General features: G+C 36.9%; 1 protein-coding gene across 1 annotated transcript in view; it reads left to right on the forward strand.

Moving 5' to 3' along the window:
- Nucleotides 1-12,585, forward strand: part of ZNF654 (zinc finger protein 654) — a 30,282-nt gene that overhangs the window by 2,165 nt on the left and 15,532 nt on the right. The window contains exons 2-4 of the mRNA XM_030234688.2: nucleotides 6,601-6,746; nucleotides 9,718-9,799; nucleotides 11,045-11,180. Coding sequence (XP_030090548.2) covers nucleotides 6,601-6,746; nucleotides 9,718-9,799; nucleotides 11,045-11,180 — 364 coding nt within the window. The remainder of the gene's footprint in view (nucleotides 1-6,600; nucleotides 6,747-9,717; nucleotides 9,800-11,044; nucleotides 11,181-12,585) is intronic.

A 12,585-nucleotide genomic window follows, 5' to 3' on the forward strand; every position in this document is an offset into this window, starting at 1 on the left:
GTTAAGCTGATGAAGTCTGAGCATCTCTCAGCAAGAACTACAGGATAAATGAAGCAAGGTGTAAATAAAGCCTTTTTCAGTCTGTAGATATGTTTTCTGTACACAGAAAATCCTACTGATCTTTAAGAGTGGCTTAGAGCCTGAACTGCATTGGTGTGCACATCTTTTATCCTTAAGTGATATTAGAAAGGTAAAAAACCTGCAGTAAACAGCCAGGTTCAGTTCTCTTGAGGCCTGCAGTATTGTAACTCAGCTTGAGTTTTGGATTGATTAAGTGCCAGTTAAAAAAGATGAGGTGTCAGGATTATGAGAGCATTTTCCATAAATTTATGGGTAATCACAATTTAGTGATACAGGATGCAGCTGGAATGTGGCGTCTTGAAGCCCATTTGTAGTTTTGGGATCTGTATCTTGTAGGTGTTTGTGGTCATAGAAAGTCATTAGAACCTCAGTCTTTCAAGGCAAAATGGAATAAAATGTTTTCTTGGAATGTTATTTGAGTTTGATGACATGGGCAAAGCAGAAATCAAGCTTTTTGTGGCTGGAAGAGAAAAAAGACAGTTGGAAGATGAGTCAAGTGCCCAGCCTATGCATCTCACCAGCTGTTTCTGTGTTACTTTCTACAATTTGCTGATGTGGCTTTTCTGCTTATTTGTGGAGTTCCAGGCCCACTTGGATGTTGGGAAAAGCAAATCTGCTGTTCCCAGCTTTGGCAGGCAAAAGAACAGCGCATCTGTAACTACTTTGTAAGTTAAAGACATTTGAAAGGTGGTACCTAGAAGAAACTCCCTCAGCCTAAAGGTTTGGAAGAGTTTCAGCTTGTGTTTAGATGCAGAATTTGTAATTCTTTCAGAAGGTTTCTCAGGAACCATAGAGGTTCCTGTGAGACAGAAATACAAATGGTGAAGAGTAGTGAAAGCAGCACAGATTGCGACTTTTTTGCTATGAGGGTTAAGGGGAATACTTTTGTAATTGGAAGGTTGAATTTCCAATATTACTTGGTTTAAAAACAAACTTTAATGGTGAGGTGGAAAATGGATGTATCTTTCTTCATTGCAGTGGAAGTGGGTACAGTTTTATTAACTAGAAAAATACATTAATTTCTTTTTTGAGATATTTTCTCATATCTTTACTATCAAAATATTACAAGTTGCTTGCAGCATTTCTGTAGTTGTCCTCAGGGCTGCATAACTGGATTAGATGTTATTTTATGTTGTTGATACTGACTGGAATAAACACCAGGTGAGTTCATCTCAAGTAACAAGGTGATGCTGTGAGGGGTAAGCACTCCTTGATCTGTTCTTCCTGTGGCATCAGCTTACAGCCTTCCAGCATGATCCCACTCCTGAAAGAAAGATTACCTCCTTTGCTTACATTAGTTGGTGGAAAAACAATTCTTGGGCTTATAAAAAAGTTAAATAGTAAAATATAGTAACACACCAGAGAAGATAGTGTTTCCTGGATTTATTTTAGCAGGCAAAAAAAGGCAGGGAGGGGTGTGTGACTCAACTGTTGTTCATCTTGCTTTGTGGTCATGGAAGTAAAAAAATATACAGCTTTAGATGTTTGTTCTTCTGACTTTGGGGTTAATGTCATTTCACACTTCTGCCTAAATTTCAGATCGATTGTGGTTAAATTGTTTTTATATTAAAAAATAAAACAAAACCAAAACAACTGCGAGCAAAACCTCCCCGAACCTTTAGGTTATGCCAGACTTTATCAAATTTATCAAATTTTGGACCTTTGGGATCCATATTTGATCTACATACACCATTTTAAGGCTCAGCTACACAAGTCTTGCTCACATGAATACTAGTAGTGAAAAATGATTTCTTCAACATCCTTGAAGCTTATTTCTCTGAAAAGGCACAATCTATAATTTTTCACCACCTGTTGTTTGTGTAATAATTTGTGGTGTTGATGTTTTGGGGTTTTTGTACCTTCTTGAACAAATACACTTTATCCTTGTTAATGGCTCAGGTTTTAAGAGCACTGCTCTAAGTAATATTTGACTTTTTCACGTTTTTGAATATTGGTACTGCTTGTTACATGAAAGCTTGCAAAGGGCCTATCATACATTTCAGTAACTAAATTTCAAAGAGTACCATAACTACTTAAAACTATTTAAATCGAAAATTTACCCTGTCGTGGTGTTTTTCACATGTGGGACTAGTGGAAACCAGTGTGTTCAGTTGACTTTTTGGTAATTAATATTGTGCTGCTTGAGTTTCAAATGAATTAATGTTTCAAAGGAGATCCTGCTAAGTTGGATGCCGAGGTGAGTTTGCAGTTGTGGTGAGGATTTACCTGTGAGTGCGGAAGGGTGTCCTTGGCCTGGATTAGGTGGTGTCACTCCTTCCTCTGACACTCGATGGGAAGGCTGATAAGGGTCTGTCATGCAAAGTTGGGCTCTGGTGGGTGAAGTGCACTTGACTCCTCAGTCAGTCCAGGAGCATTCACAATAGCAGTTGATTTGCAAGCTCTTTATCTGAAGATTGACTCCTCCAGGCTTCTAGTCTTCAGTGCTCTTGTCATTAACATCATAAAATCTTTTCTTATTCACATACTCTGGGTGATTCTCATCAGCTTTTGTGTCTGCTGTCCTTTCAGCTTTACCCTGGGAAATGGTCTCCCTGTTTTACAAGTAGGATTAAGGAGTTAGTCTTTTCCAAAAGAAACATTTGTACATTTGTGCAATACATTGTAGGCTTTTCTTGATCTTTGTAACATCTTTTTACTTCTCTGAAACTTTCCTCTTTAACAATTTCAGACTTTTGGATATTGCTACTTCTTCAGGTTTTAATGCCTTTTCATTAAAATGTATAGCTTTTGCATGGACATAAGCTCGTTATTTTTCCTTGGAAAAATGTATCGGATTATAACTTAGAAAGGAATTGCAGGTTTTTATTCCTAAAGAGAGGCTCTCCAGTGAGTGACTCTTCTGTCTGGCTTTGCTACATGGGCTTGTTCAAGTTAGAGAAGGCACACGCGGTGTAGGAGCTAATGCAAAAATCCAGAAGTTTTGTCCTTTTGTTTAGATGAGGAAAAGAAGTAATTGTACTTCTTCACTGATACACCTAATAAATTGTATTTTACTGGTTACCTGTGATGTGGATGTGAGCAATTGTGTGTTCACGAGATTGGCAGATCTCCCTTTGATATGTGAGCAAAACAATTCTTTTCATTAGTTGACTTTTTCATTTGGGGGGCGAGGTGCTAATCAAAAGATGAGGAGGAATCTTTCTACTTTTCAGTATATAAATTTATCTCTCAGCCATTAATCACTGCTCCAATCAGCCCAGACTGCTTTTCTAGAATTAATGTATAGTTTTCACTGTTGTGCAAGTGACAGACTATAAACATACATGACTTTTTGGCTTGCTAAATATAATGGGTATATGGTAGCCAATCTTGGGAATTGTTCTTGCCTGAAGCAAGCTGAGGAGATGGATGAGATTTTGGTGATTAAGAGTAGAGGGAAAGCATTTAGCTTTAAGGGTAGAAACTTGTTTCATAGGATGCATCATGCTGTTGCTGGGTGATGTGTTTGCTTTTGCCAGAAGTGTGATCATGTTTGGTTACTCCTTATATAATATTCACATGTGAATTGCAGTAAAGTCATTGCTTACATAGTTTAGTATAAAGCCATTTTCAACTTTTACATGTCAAGTAATATTTCATATTACCCTAAAATCATCAGGCTTTTCCTACTCTCTATTTGTATAGTAAAATCCTTATTTATAAGGACATGGTTGGCTTGTTTCTATGTGGAAACAATACAATATGCTCTTCATCCACTGAACAGGTTCAAAAGACAGTTAAAAAGCTGTGATGATTTTTTGTGATGTTTCCAGGAAGAGTAAATGTAGTATTACTCAAGTTCTAGAGCTGAACTTTGGTATCTGAGCTGCTCTGGTATTTCTGCTGATCAGGCAACTCTGGTGGGTGCTTTTAATTCTGGATTTTAATTTTCAGGAAACTTTGGTTTTTCTAAGCTTGCCCTTTTTGGGTTTGTCCTCTGATGTGACAACCCTTACATATGTTATTATAATGAATTGCAACCCTTATATTTGCCAAGAAGCTATCTGTGTCTGAAAACTATAAAGAGAAAAACTCACAGAATTGTGGGTTTAATCCTGTGGTGACTTTAGTGTTAAATCTCACAAGAAACTATGGGAGTAACTTTGTTTGAAATCCTAGTAATGATAAACTTTTAAAATTGTTGGTATTTTTTTTTCTTGTGTGGAGGAATAGGGAAAGCTGTAGCAACTTCCAGCCTAGCACTGCATAAAACATTTGGGGTTTGTGTCCTGTGTATTTGCAAATCTAATTATTTGCAATGCTGTTTCTCTTAAATCTTTGAAATACAGCCAAATAACTTTATATGTGCATATTTAATCACTTTAAATATATGTACAGAATTAATCAGTTATAATTTTACATGTGCATATTTAATAACTTATATGTGTATAATAATCAGTTAAAACATAATATTCCAAGAAAAGCTATTGTTTCGCTGCTATAGTTCAGGTTTTTACTTACTACCTTGTTATTTTTGAGGTTAGCTGTCTTAGATGTGTGCTCAGAAATTTTTGATGAGTCTGGTTTTGATTTTTTTAACGGGACACATCTGAGTCTGAGATTTTTCTCTAAGTTACTAAAACCTATTAAAGGAGGGGAGTCAGTGTGTTGGTGTGGGAGAAAGATGAAGCTGAGTGGGGGATTTGGTGTCTGGAAGGTGCTTCAGCATCTCTTCAGTGCCTTTATCTGCTCTGAATGAGAGAGGGAAGGCAAAAAGGCCCAGCCCCTTCATGGTTACTGGCAACGCCAGGTACAGACAGACTGGAGGTGATGCTTTAAGAATATTAAAAATTGCACCCTAGCAGAGTCTTTGAAAGTACCTGTTGCAGAAATTCACATAAGAAGTGTTGCTTCCCTTCTGGTTTTCTCTCCTGTGTATTAAACAAGGCTACTGTGCTTTGACAATGTTATGTTCTTTTTTTTTTTCTTGGTTGACTTCATTGTATTGAAATTGGTGTGCCTGTTCAAATTGTGCTGAGAAACTTTTACTTATGTTCTGCTTTACAGTCCTCTTTCAAAGTACAGCATCTTGAGTATTTTGTACAAAAAAAGAGCTTGGTTTCTATTACAGGAAAAGTTATTCCATGAGATGACTTAAAAACAGACATTGAAGTATACATTATTCCCTGCTCCTCTTTCCATATAGAATGTGTGTGAAGTGTGGTTTGGAATTTATTACTTTATACTTAGTTTAGGTTTTTATCCACACACTCCCCACACCCCCATCTTTCCTGATTGTTGCAAGTCTTCTGAGACTTCGCCACTTAGATTTCTTTTGTTCTTGTGACTGATGAATTCATGGTTTCAGGTTATCTGCATTTAGGAAAAGTTTGCTATTCCTGTTTTTCCTGAGCATTTTGGGATGTGGGGGCTGTTTCTGTGAATCTGTTTTGGTACATTTGAGTTGCAGACCAACTGCCAGGCCAAGGTGGTGTTGCTGCTGTGTTCCTTTCTCTGCTGGCTCTGGTGTGGCAGAGGAGCTGATGCAGACTGGGACTGATTTTATTTGGGGGAGAGGCTGTTCCCTGCCCATTAATTCCTAATTGAGCTTACTTTGGGTTCAGATGAGTGCTGGAGGTGCAGTGAGCGATGTACAGTAGGACACAAAATGTTGTTTTATTGCTTGAAATAATTTATGAACATATCTATACTGTGCCCATCAGGTGCAAGCATTCTGAAACTTTCTGGTGGGAAGCGATGCTTTATTTCCACCTTTGTTTGACCTTTTGGAGGCTCACACTTTGAAAGGATGTTTTTTGTTTCTGTTTGCTTTGTTTTTCTAAGGCTTTTGTGGTTTTTCTATAAAAGGGACTTGGTTAAACTATTTCAGGGAACTCTTCATAGATCTATGAGGCAGGACTATCTTAAAAATGTTTAGTCTTCTTAAGAGGAAGAGTATTTATGTACAAGTCTGTTAATTCTTTTTCAGTTGACTTAGATATTTGCTGCATTAAAGCTGACAGTTTTTCAAACAAATTACTAAAATAAGTTTGGAAAACATAGACTCTACATACAAGTATGGGTCCATCTCAGCTGCTGTTGCCTTAGATCCATTCTAGGTCTAAATAAAGCCAAATTTACTCATTTGATCAGATAAGGAAGAAGGGTTGGAATGTTTGTGACTGCTGACATAAAGGCTGGAAGAGTGCAGGTTACTCTTTCCTCTCTTGGAAAGTTTTTAGACTCGAACGTCTGGATGTTGTTACAGACTCTCTAATTTGCATCCCCTTGCAAAATAAAAGCTTGTGTTTAAATGCAGAGTGCAGTATCTACTGTGGCACAGCATAAGAAGAAAGTATTTCCTGTCTTATCCTCTGAAAAGAATAGCTGAAGGTCCCTTGTGATATTCCTTTCATGATCTAGGTCATAAACCAGAAAAGAGTCACATTTTTTAGGTTACAAACTCTGCTCCTGAGGGAGAAGGTGGGAAGCTAAAGCAGATATATTGTTAACTGCTTCTTCTTTCTGACCAAGGAGAATGTCTTGGATAATAATGTGTATTTCCATGGTTTTGCCTAGGTTGTTGAAGACTATGCTGGGAGGTGGCAGGTCCCTCTGCCTCAGCTGCAGGTGCTGCAGACGGCGCTGTGCTGCTTCACGTCTGCCTGTGTGTCCTTCCCAGCCGAATGTGAGCACGTGCAGTATGTACTGAGTAGCCTTGCTTTGTGAGTACTTCTTTTTTGTTATTCCTTCCTTTACAATAGCAGAGCAAAAGGGTTTCAGATCTTCAGAGCTCCTCTGAGGGGTTTTACAGGTGGTGTAGCTACACAGAACCAAAAATTGCTTATTAGAATTTATTTTCATCTTTTTTTTATCCTTGGTAAATATTCAAGTTGGCTATGACAGTGCTTTGTCATAAGGGATGTTTGGCAAAATGAATAATCTAAGAAGTAAGTGATCATCATAACCTTATTTTGGAGTATTTGAAGACCAGCCTTTGCCAGTAGATAATTTTAAATCATTCATCTCAAATTTTTACTTCTGTACTTATAGCGATGTAATAAGCTAAGTACTTCTTAAGATAAATGTCTTAAGAAAGAAGTCAATTACTTTGAAATTGTATGGATTTTTATGTTTGAGTCATCACAATGTTTCTGGGCATTACTTGTCATGCAGTTAACTGACCCAAAGTCACATTCAGCTTCAAGAATTGCAGGATGTTGTTTCATAAATCTTGCTCTAATTTCAATTTTCTGGATGTATTGGTCATTTTCCCACATAAAGACTGAAAGTGTCAGGGTAATAAGTACATAATGAAAAATAAATGCTGTCTGTAATGTTGGTGAAGGTTCACTGTGGACATTTCCTGTTTTGTGTGTGTGAAACTGTTTGACAGAGGACTATTTATGGCATCATAAGACCACAATTTTCAAACTTACATCAAAACATGGTGACGTGTATTGTAGTGGTTTTTTTCACTAGTTTTAAGGAAAAAACCTACAAACCATGTTTATTTGTACTTTTAAATAGCAAAACTTGGGAGGTAAAAAGGTGGAAATTCAGTTTTTGGTTTGGTTTTTTTTTTTTTTTTTAATAGATGCATTCTGATAATCCAGAAGTAAATTGGTCACTGAGTTCATGTCACCCTTGTCTGTTTTGGTTTTTGAGACTGGGTTTACTCCATGAGATTTGCTTCCATTCTAGGATGTCAGATTATTTATTCTTCTGCCTGGCTGGCACAGTTTTGCATGTGATGAGATATAAAGGGATCCCAGGGCTGAGTAGCTGCAGTTACCTGGGCAACCTTGCTCGAATCTCTTTTGAAAATTCAGTGTATATTAGGTCTTAGTTCTTGAAGAGCAAAACTCTGCCTGCCTGTATTGTCATCCTTGAGTAAGATTTCCTTGGTAACCAGACAATAAACTGTTAAGAGGAGCAACTGGTTTATTTCCTATACTTAATAACCTTGCTATTCATATCAAATGAAGCAGCATCTGCATTAATATCAGGGGGTTTTATAATGGTGCCACACTGGTGTTTTGAGGCAATCTTCTCATGCCAAAGCAGTGATGTGATCAATCTAGATGGATATAAATGTGGATATGCAGTGCTGCAGACAGTTATGAAATAAACAAAGTTGGAACTGACTGTAGTAATTTTAACTGGAGACTAATGATGAGGAAATAAAAATATTTTGATGGCTTCCTTTATTAGACTGTGAGCAAGTACATTGATAAAGCAGAAAATTGTAGTTTCCACTTGTTCAGTATTGATTTCCAGATTTTTTTTTGCAAGATCTTCCTCTTTTTAAGTCAGTCAAAACAAATTTAAATGCAAACATTCATCACTTCCTCTAATTAGTTTTGTCTTATTATTTAAGTTCCAGTTTGGTTGCTTGCCAGTTCATGATGTGACTCATGGCTGACCTTTCCTGAGAGTCAAGTATGCTGCAAAATTTTGTTTAACATGAAATGAGCTAATGTTTTTTTCAGAACCACATACGTATTTGAGTAGGGATTGTTTTTTCATTGCATATTTGAATTGAGATTCACAGACTTAGCCTTGAGAGAAATTCTGTCACTGAACATAATAAGTTTGTATCTATTTCTTTTAAGCCTGTTTTTGGCATAGTTAATCATTGGTTAGAAAAAAAAAACCTTCAGCATAATCTATTGGAAATGTAATTTTATGGTACTTTTCCATTATTCCTATAGAAAACTTAATTTTGTCTGTGAGTATTAAAACTTATTTTAATGTACATGTTTAATGAAAATGTTACTGAGGAGAAAAAAATGCCTTTAATTTGCACAATATTTTTGAAGTCCTGCCTGTTCCTCTGAGAGTTGCTCAGTTCTTGTCTGCTGCTCTTGACTGTCTCAATCAGCAATTGCAGCTCATTAGTGCAGTGCCTGCCTGGTACTTTTTCCAAGTAGAAATGAAATTTCTCAGAATCTTCAGGCAGAACAGTAACAGTTGCACTGCAGATCCACAACTGCCAAGTTTTTGATTGACTTCACTCAACTGCATTATCTGGAAGGAGGCTTTTATAAACAAAAACCTGAATTGAAAGGAGATCTGGAAAGCTGCTTTTTACCAGCCTCTCTTATTCTGTAACAGGATTTAAAAGAAAATGCCAGACCAGTATTTTAAGATGGTAAAAACCATGGAGGCCACAAATCAGTTTGAATCTAAGCAGCTGTTGAAAATTGAAAGTGTTGGTCCTTTCTTCACCCATTTCTGCCACCTCTTTTTGGGGTAACACTTCTGAATTCATCTTGCTGGACAGAGACCTGATCTGATTAAAAACTTGGTGTTGGTAAAATTCAAGTTGTATGAATTTGAATGCCACACAGAAGGTGAACATAGTTTTGTTTAATATTTGCACAAAAGCTGTCCCTTTCTAAATAATTTTCAAAAGGTTTTTTTTTTTTTTAAGATAAAATAATACCTTTAAACCAACATCTTAATAGAGGAACTTCAGTTATGGCAAGACAGGCTGAAATGTAACATAGTGTGTTTCTAGTAAGTGCCTGAAAACAGGAATTGTTGGCCACCAGAAACCTCCATGGCACAAGTCTAGAATTCACAGAATTCCTGATTTTGGTTTGAATGCTGCTACAAGTAAGAGACTTAAAAGTAGTTTCATTTTTAGAATCAATGTTTTTAGTTTGACTTGTCACTACTTCTGTTTTTTAGGAGTTTGTTTGAATTGCTGCTGTTCTTTGGAAAGGATGAGTTCTATGAAGATCCTTTGAAAGATATTTTAGGTTCAATCCAGGTAGTGTTGCCTGCTTTCATATAAACTTTTAATACTATTTTAGTAGATGTAAAGACAGTTTTTGTGACTGTACAACCTGGAGGAAATGTGCCATTATATAGACATAAACTTTGTTTATGTCTATTTAGGGCTTAATGTCATTCAGTTCATGACATAAAATCTCACATTTCCCCTATGGTTTTAAACAGTAAATTTGAAATTGAAGTTTGTCTCAATGAAGACAGCATAAACCTGCATAGTTTAAATTGTTCTATTCTTGGGTAGACTGGGACAGAGTTTTCTGTGTGTAAAACTGCATAAGATAAATGACCCTAGATTAAGAACTTGTTTTGCCAGGTGAGTGTGGCGTTTGGTTTGGGTTTTTTTTTTTAATACCTGAATGGATTTTTAGGGTTGTGCCACCATGAGAGGACTTTGTAGGGAAAGAAAGGATGAAAAGCTGGGTTGTGTCTGTATTAATACTGCTCATGGAACTGCAGTTTGAGAAAAAGCTCTTCCTTTGCTGTTTTTATGTTGATACCTGTCTATTAATGCTTCTCCAAATTCATGTGCCAGCACTGTTTCTGCATCAGTTGTGTAATAAACTGGCAGTGAAAAGCAGGTAATTATGTGAATGGAAGCCAGTCTTCTGCTGCATTTTTTGTTTCAATATTAGATAACTCATTACTAAAATTTTCTGTTGATTAATAGTGTTGTTGACACTTTTACAGCAAATAATGCATGGGTATGAGAGGGAACTTGACATGTGAAAATAATGGCTGGCTAAACCATTCCATGATATTACAGGCAAACATAATTCCTGTTCTGCAGAGATCTGGAAAAAAATGGTTGCTTGAGGGCTGGTGACTCACGGCTTAAATCACTTTTCCCCTCAGAAATCACAAAGCCAGCTCAACATGTCTAAGTCTGTGCACGATGCCATGAGGTGAAGGCTTGTCTCAGTGTGTGCCAGTAATATCTCCAATCCAAGTTGGTTTTTGCATTGTTACACAAATGGAAGGCTCTTTCTGAGGGCTGTAGAAGCCATGAATTTGACCTTCAACAGTTCTGTATTGCTATTTGTAGATAATATCAGTTGTTGCTTTAGGGCTTTCTGTATGGTCAGGAAAGGCTTTGTAGCTCAAGTTACTGACTGAGGAAATACTCAGCCATGCATGGATTTTTTGGGTTGTATCTTTGGGATAATCTAAGTGTTTTAGACAACATCTTTTTATTCTTTCTAATTGTTTCTCTTTTTACACTTAGGAATGTCAGAACCTTCTAAATAAATACAGGAATCTGAACCTGGAACTAGTGACTCGAATCATTCGAGATGGTGGACCGTGGGAAGATCCAGTATTACAAGCAATTCTTAAAGCAAAGCCTGTGTCACAGGAATTAGGTACTTCATTTATCACAGTAATTTTCTAGAGTACTGAAAAATGTGTTCAGCTATGCTTTTTGAAAATATATGGGGTCAGGTGTTATCAGCTGGCATTGCACAGTGTTTTAGCTATTTTTCTGTAGTAAAATGTGCTGGTCTCTTTTTTGTTTGAAAGAAAGCTGAATTTCTTTGTTAATTTAAGTCTGCTTTTATAGTGTAGAGATCATATTTGTGATTTTGTATCACTGGCAGCTATGGAGTAGTTAAAAAAATTCACAGATCTAAATGTACAAATCTAAGTGTACACTTAAAGCATGGAGACCAACTTGACTTCATTTAAACTCCTGAAATAACATGATTGGAGAGGATCTGATGTGTATTTGTCTCCTGGCACTCTGACTCATTTAATATTTCTCTTCACTTGTAAATACTTGGTCTTGTGGCTTTTCTTGGTTCTGTTTCCAATGATGCCCATGGCTATGTGTGACAGCTGCTTTCTGTTTATGGACATGTAATTCCTGGAGCTGGGAAAGGTGCAGTGCATGGGAACAAAATCACTGGAATGTTAATGAAAGTTCCTAAGAGGAAAAGTACCCAAGCTCCAATATAGTTTTTACTAACATATCAAGCAACAGCGTTCCTCAGGGGAACTCTTAAAAGTTGTTTTTACTTTGATAGTGATGGAAAATGCCAGCTCTGCTCTGGTTATTATGGTCTAGTGCCCGATGGAAACTCATCACTGTGTTTGTGACAGTGTGCTCATTGAGAGAGGAAGAGCACTAAAGTCAGGACAGCTCAGTGAGCTGGCTCCTTAACCAGAACAAGGGTTTGATAGCAAATTAACATCATTATGCCTTTGTTGTTCTGTCTCTTTTGTGAAGCAACTGCTTGAGCAACAGATTTACCCATGATTTTTATTAGATATCTCATAAAGTTCTGGTCAAAGAAGTACAGAAACAAAATGAAAACCAAGATGAACCTTGTTTTTGTTCTGCATCACATGATTTTGGTGATTATGATGGGGAATTAGGTCTTGCTCTCCAGCTCTCCAGCAAAGAGTTAGTTTAGTCCTTTCCTATAACAATTGTCTTGGTCATCATGAATTCTCTCTATGATGGGTAACAGTTTGAGAATGTTTTTAACCTGGCAGAGCAGGAATGAAACTTGTTATCACTAGATGACCACTTTGTTCCCTTTTGTTTCAGGCTGCATCTCCTTTCCCTCTGCTGAGAGATTTTTCTCTCCTTTTACCTTGATATCCTCACACACACCCTTGACACATCTCATCTGTGCTGACAAACATTTTATTTTAGATAATTTATATTTTGAGAGCTTGTTCTTTCTTCCTCTCACTTCCTCTAAAATTTGATTCTTGTCGAATCTTACACAAAGCAAACATCCTGTGCTGCTTTGTAGGCTAGCA

This window comes from Serinus canaria, chromosome 1, assembly GCF_022539315.1.
Source record: "Serinus canaria isolate serCan28SL12 chromosome 1, serCan2020, whole genome shotgun sequence".
NCBI classification, from domain to species: domain Eukaryota; kingdom Metazoa; phylum Chordata; class Aves; order Passeriformes; family Fringillidae; genus Serinus; species Serinus canaria.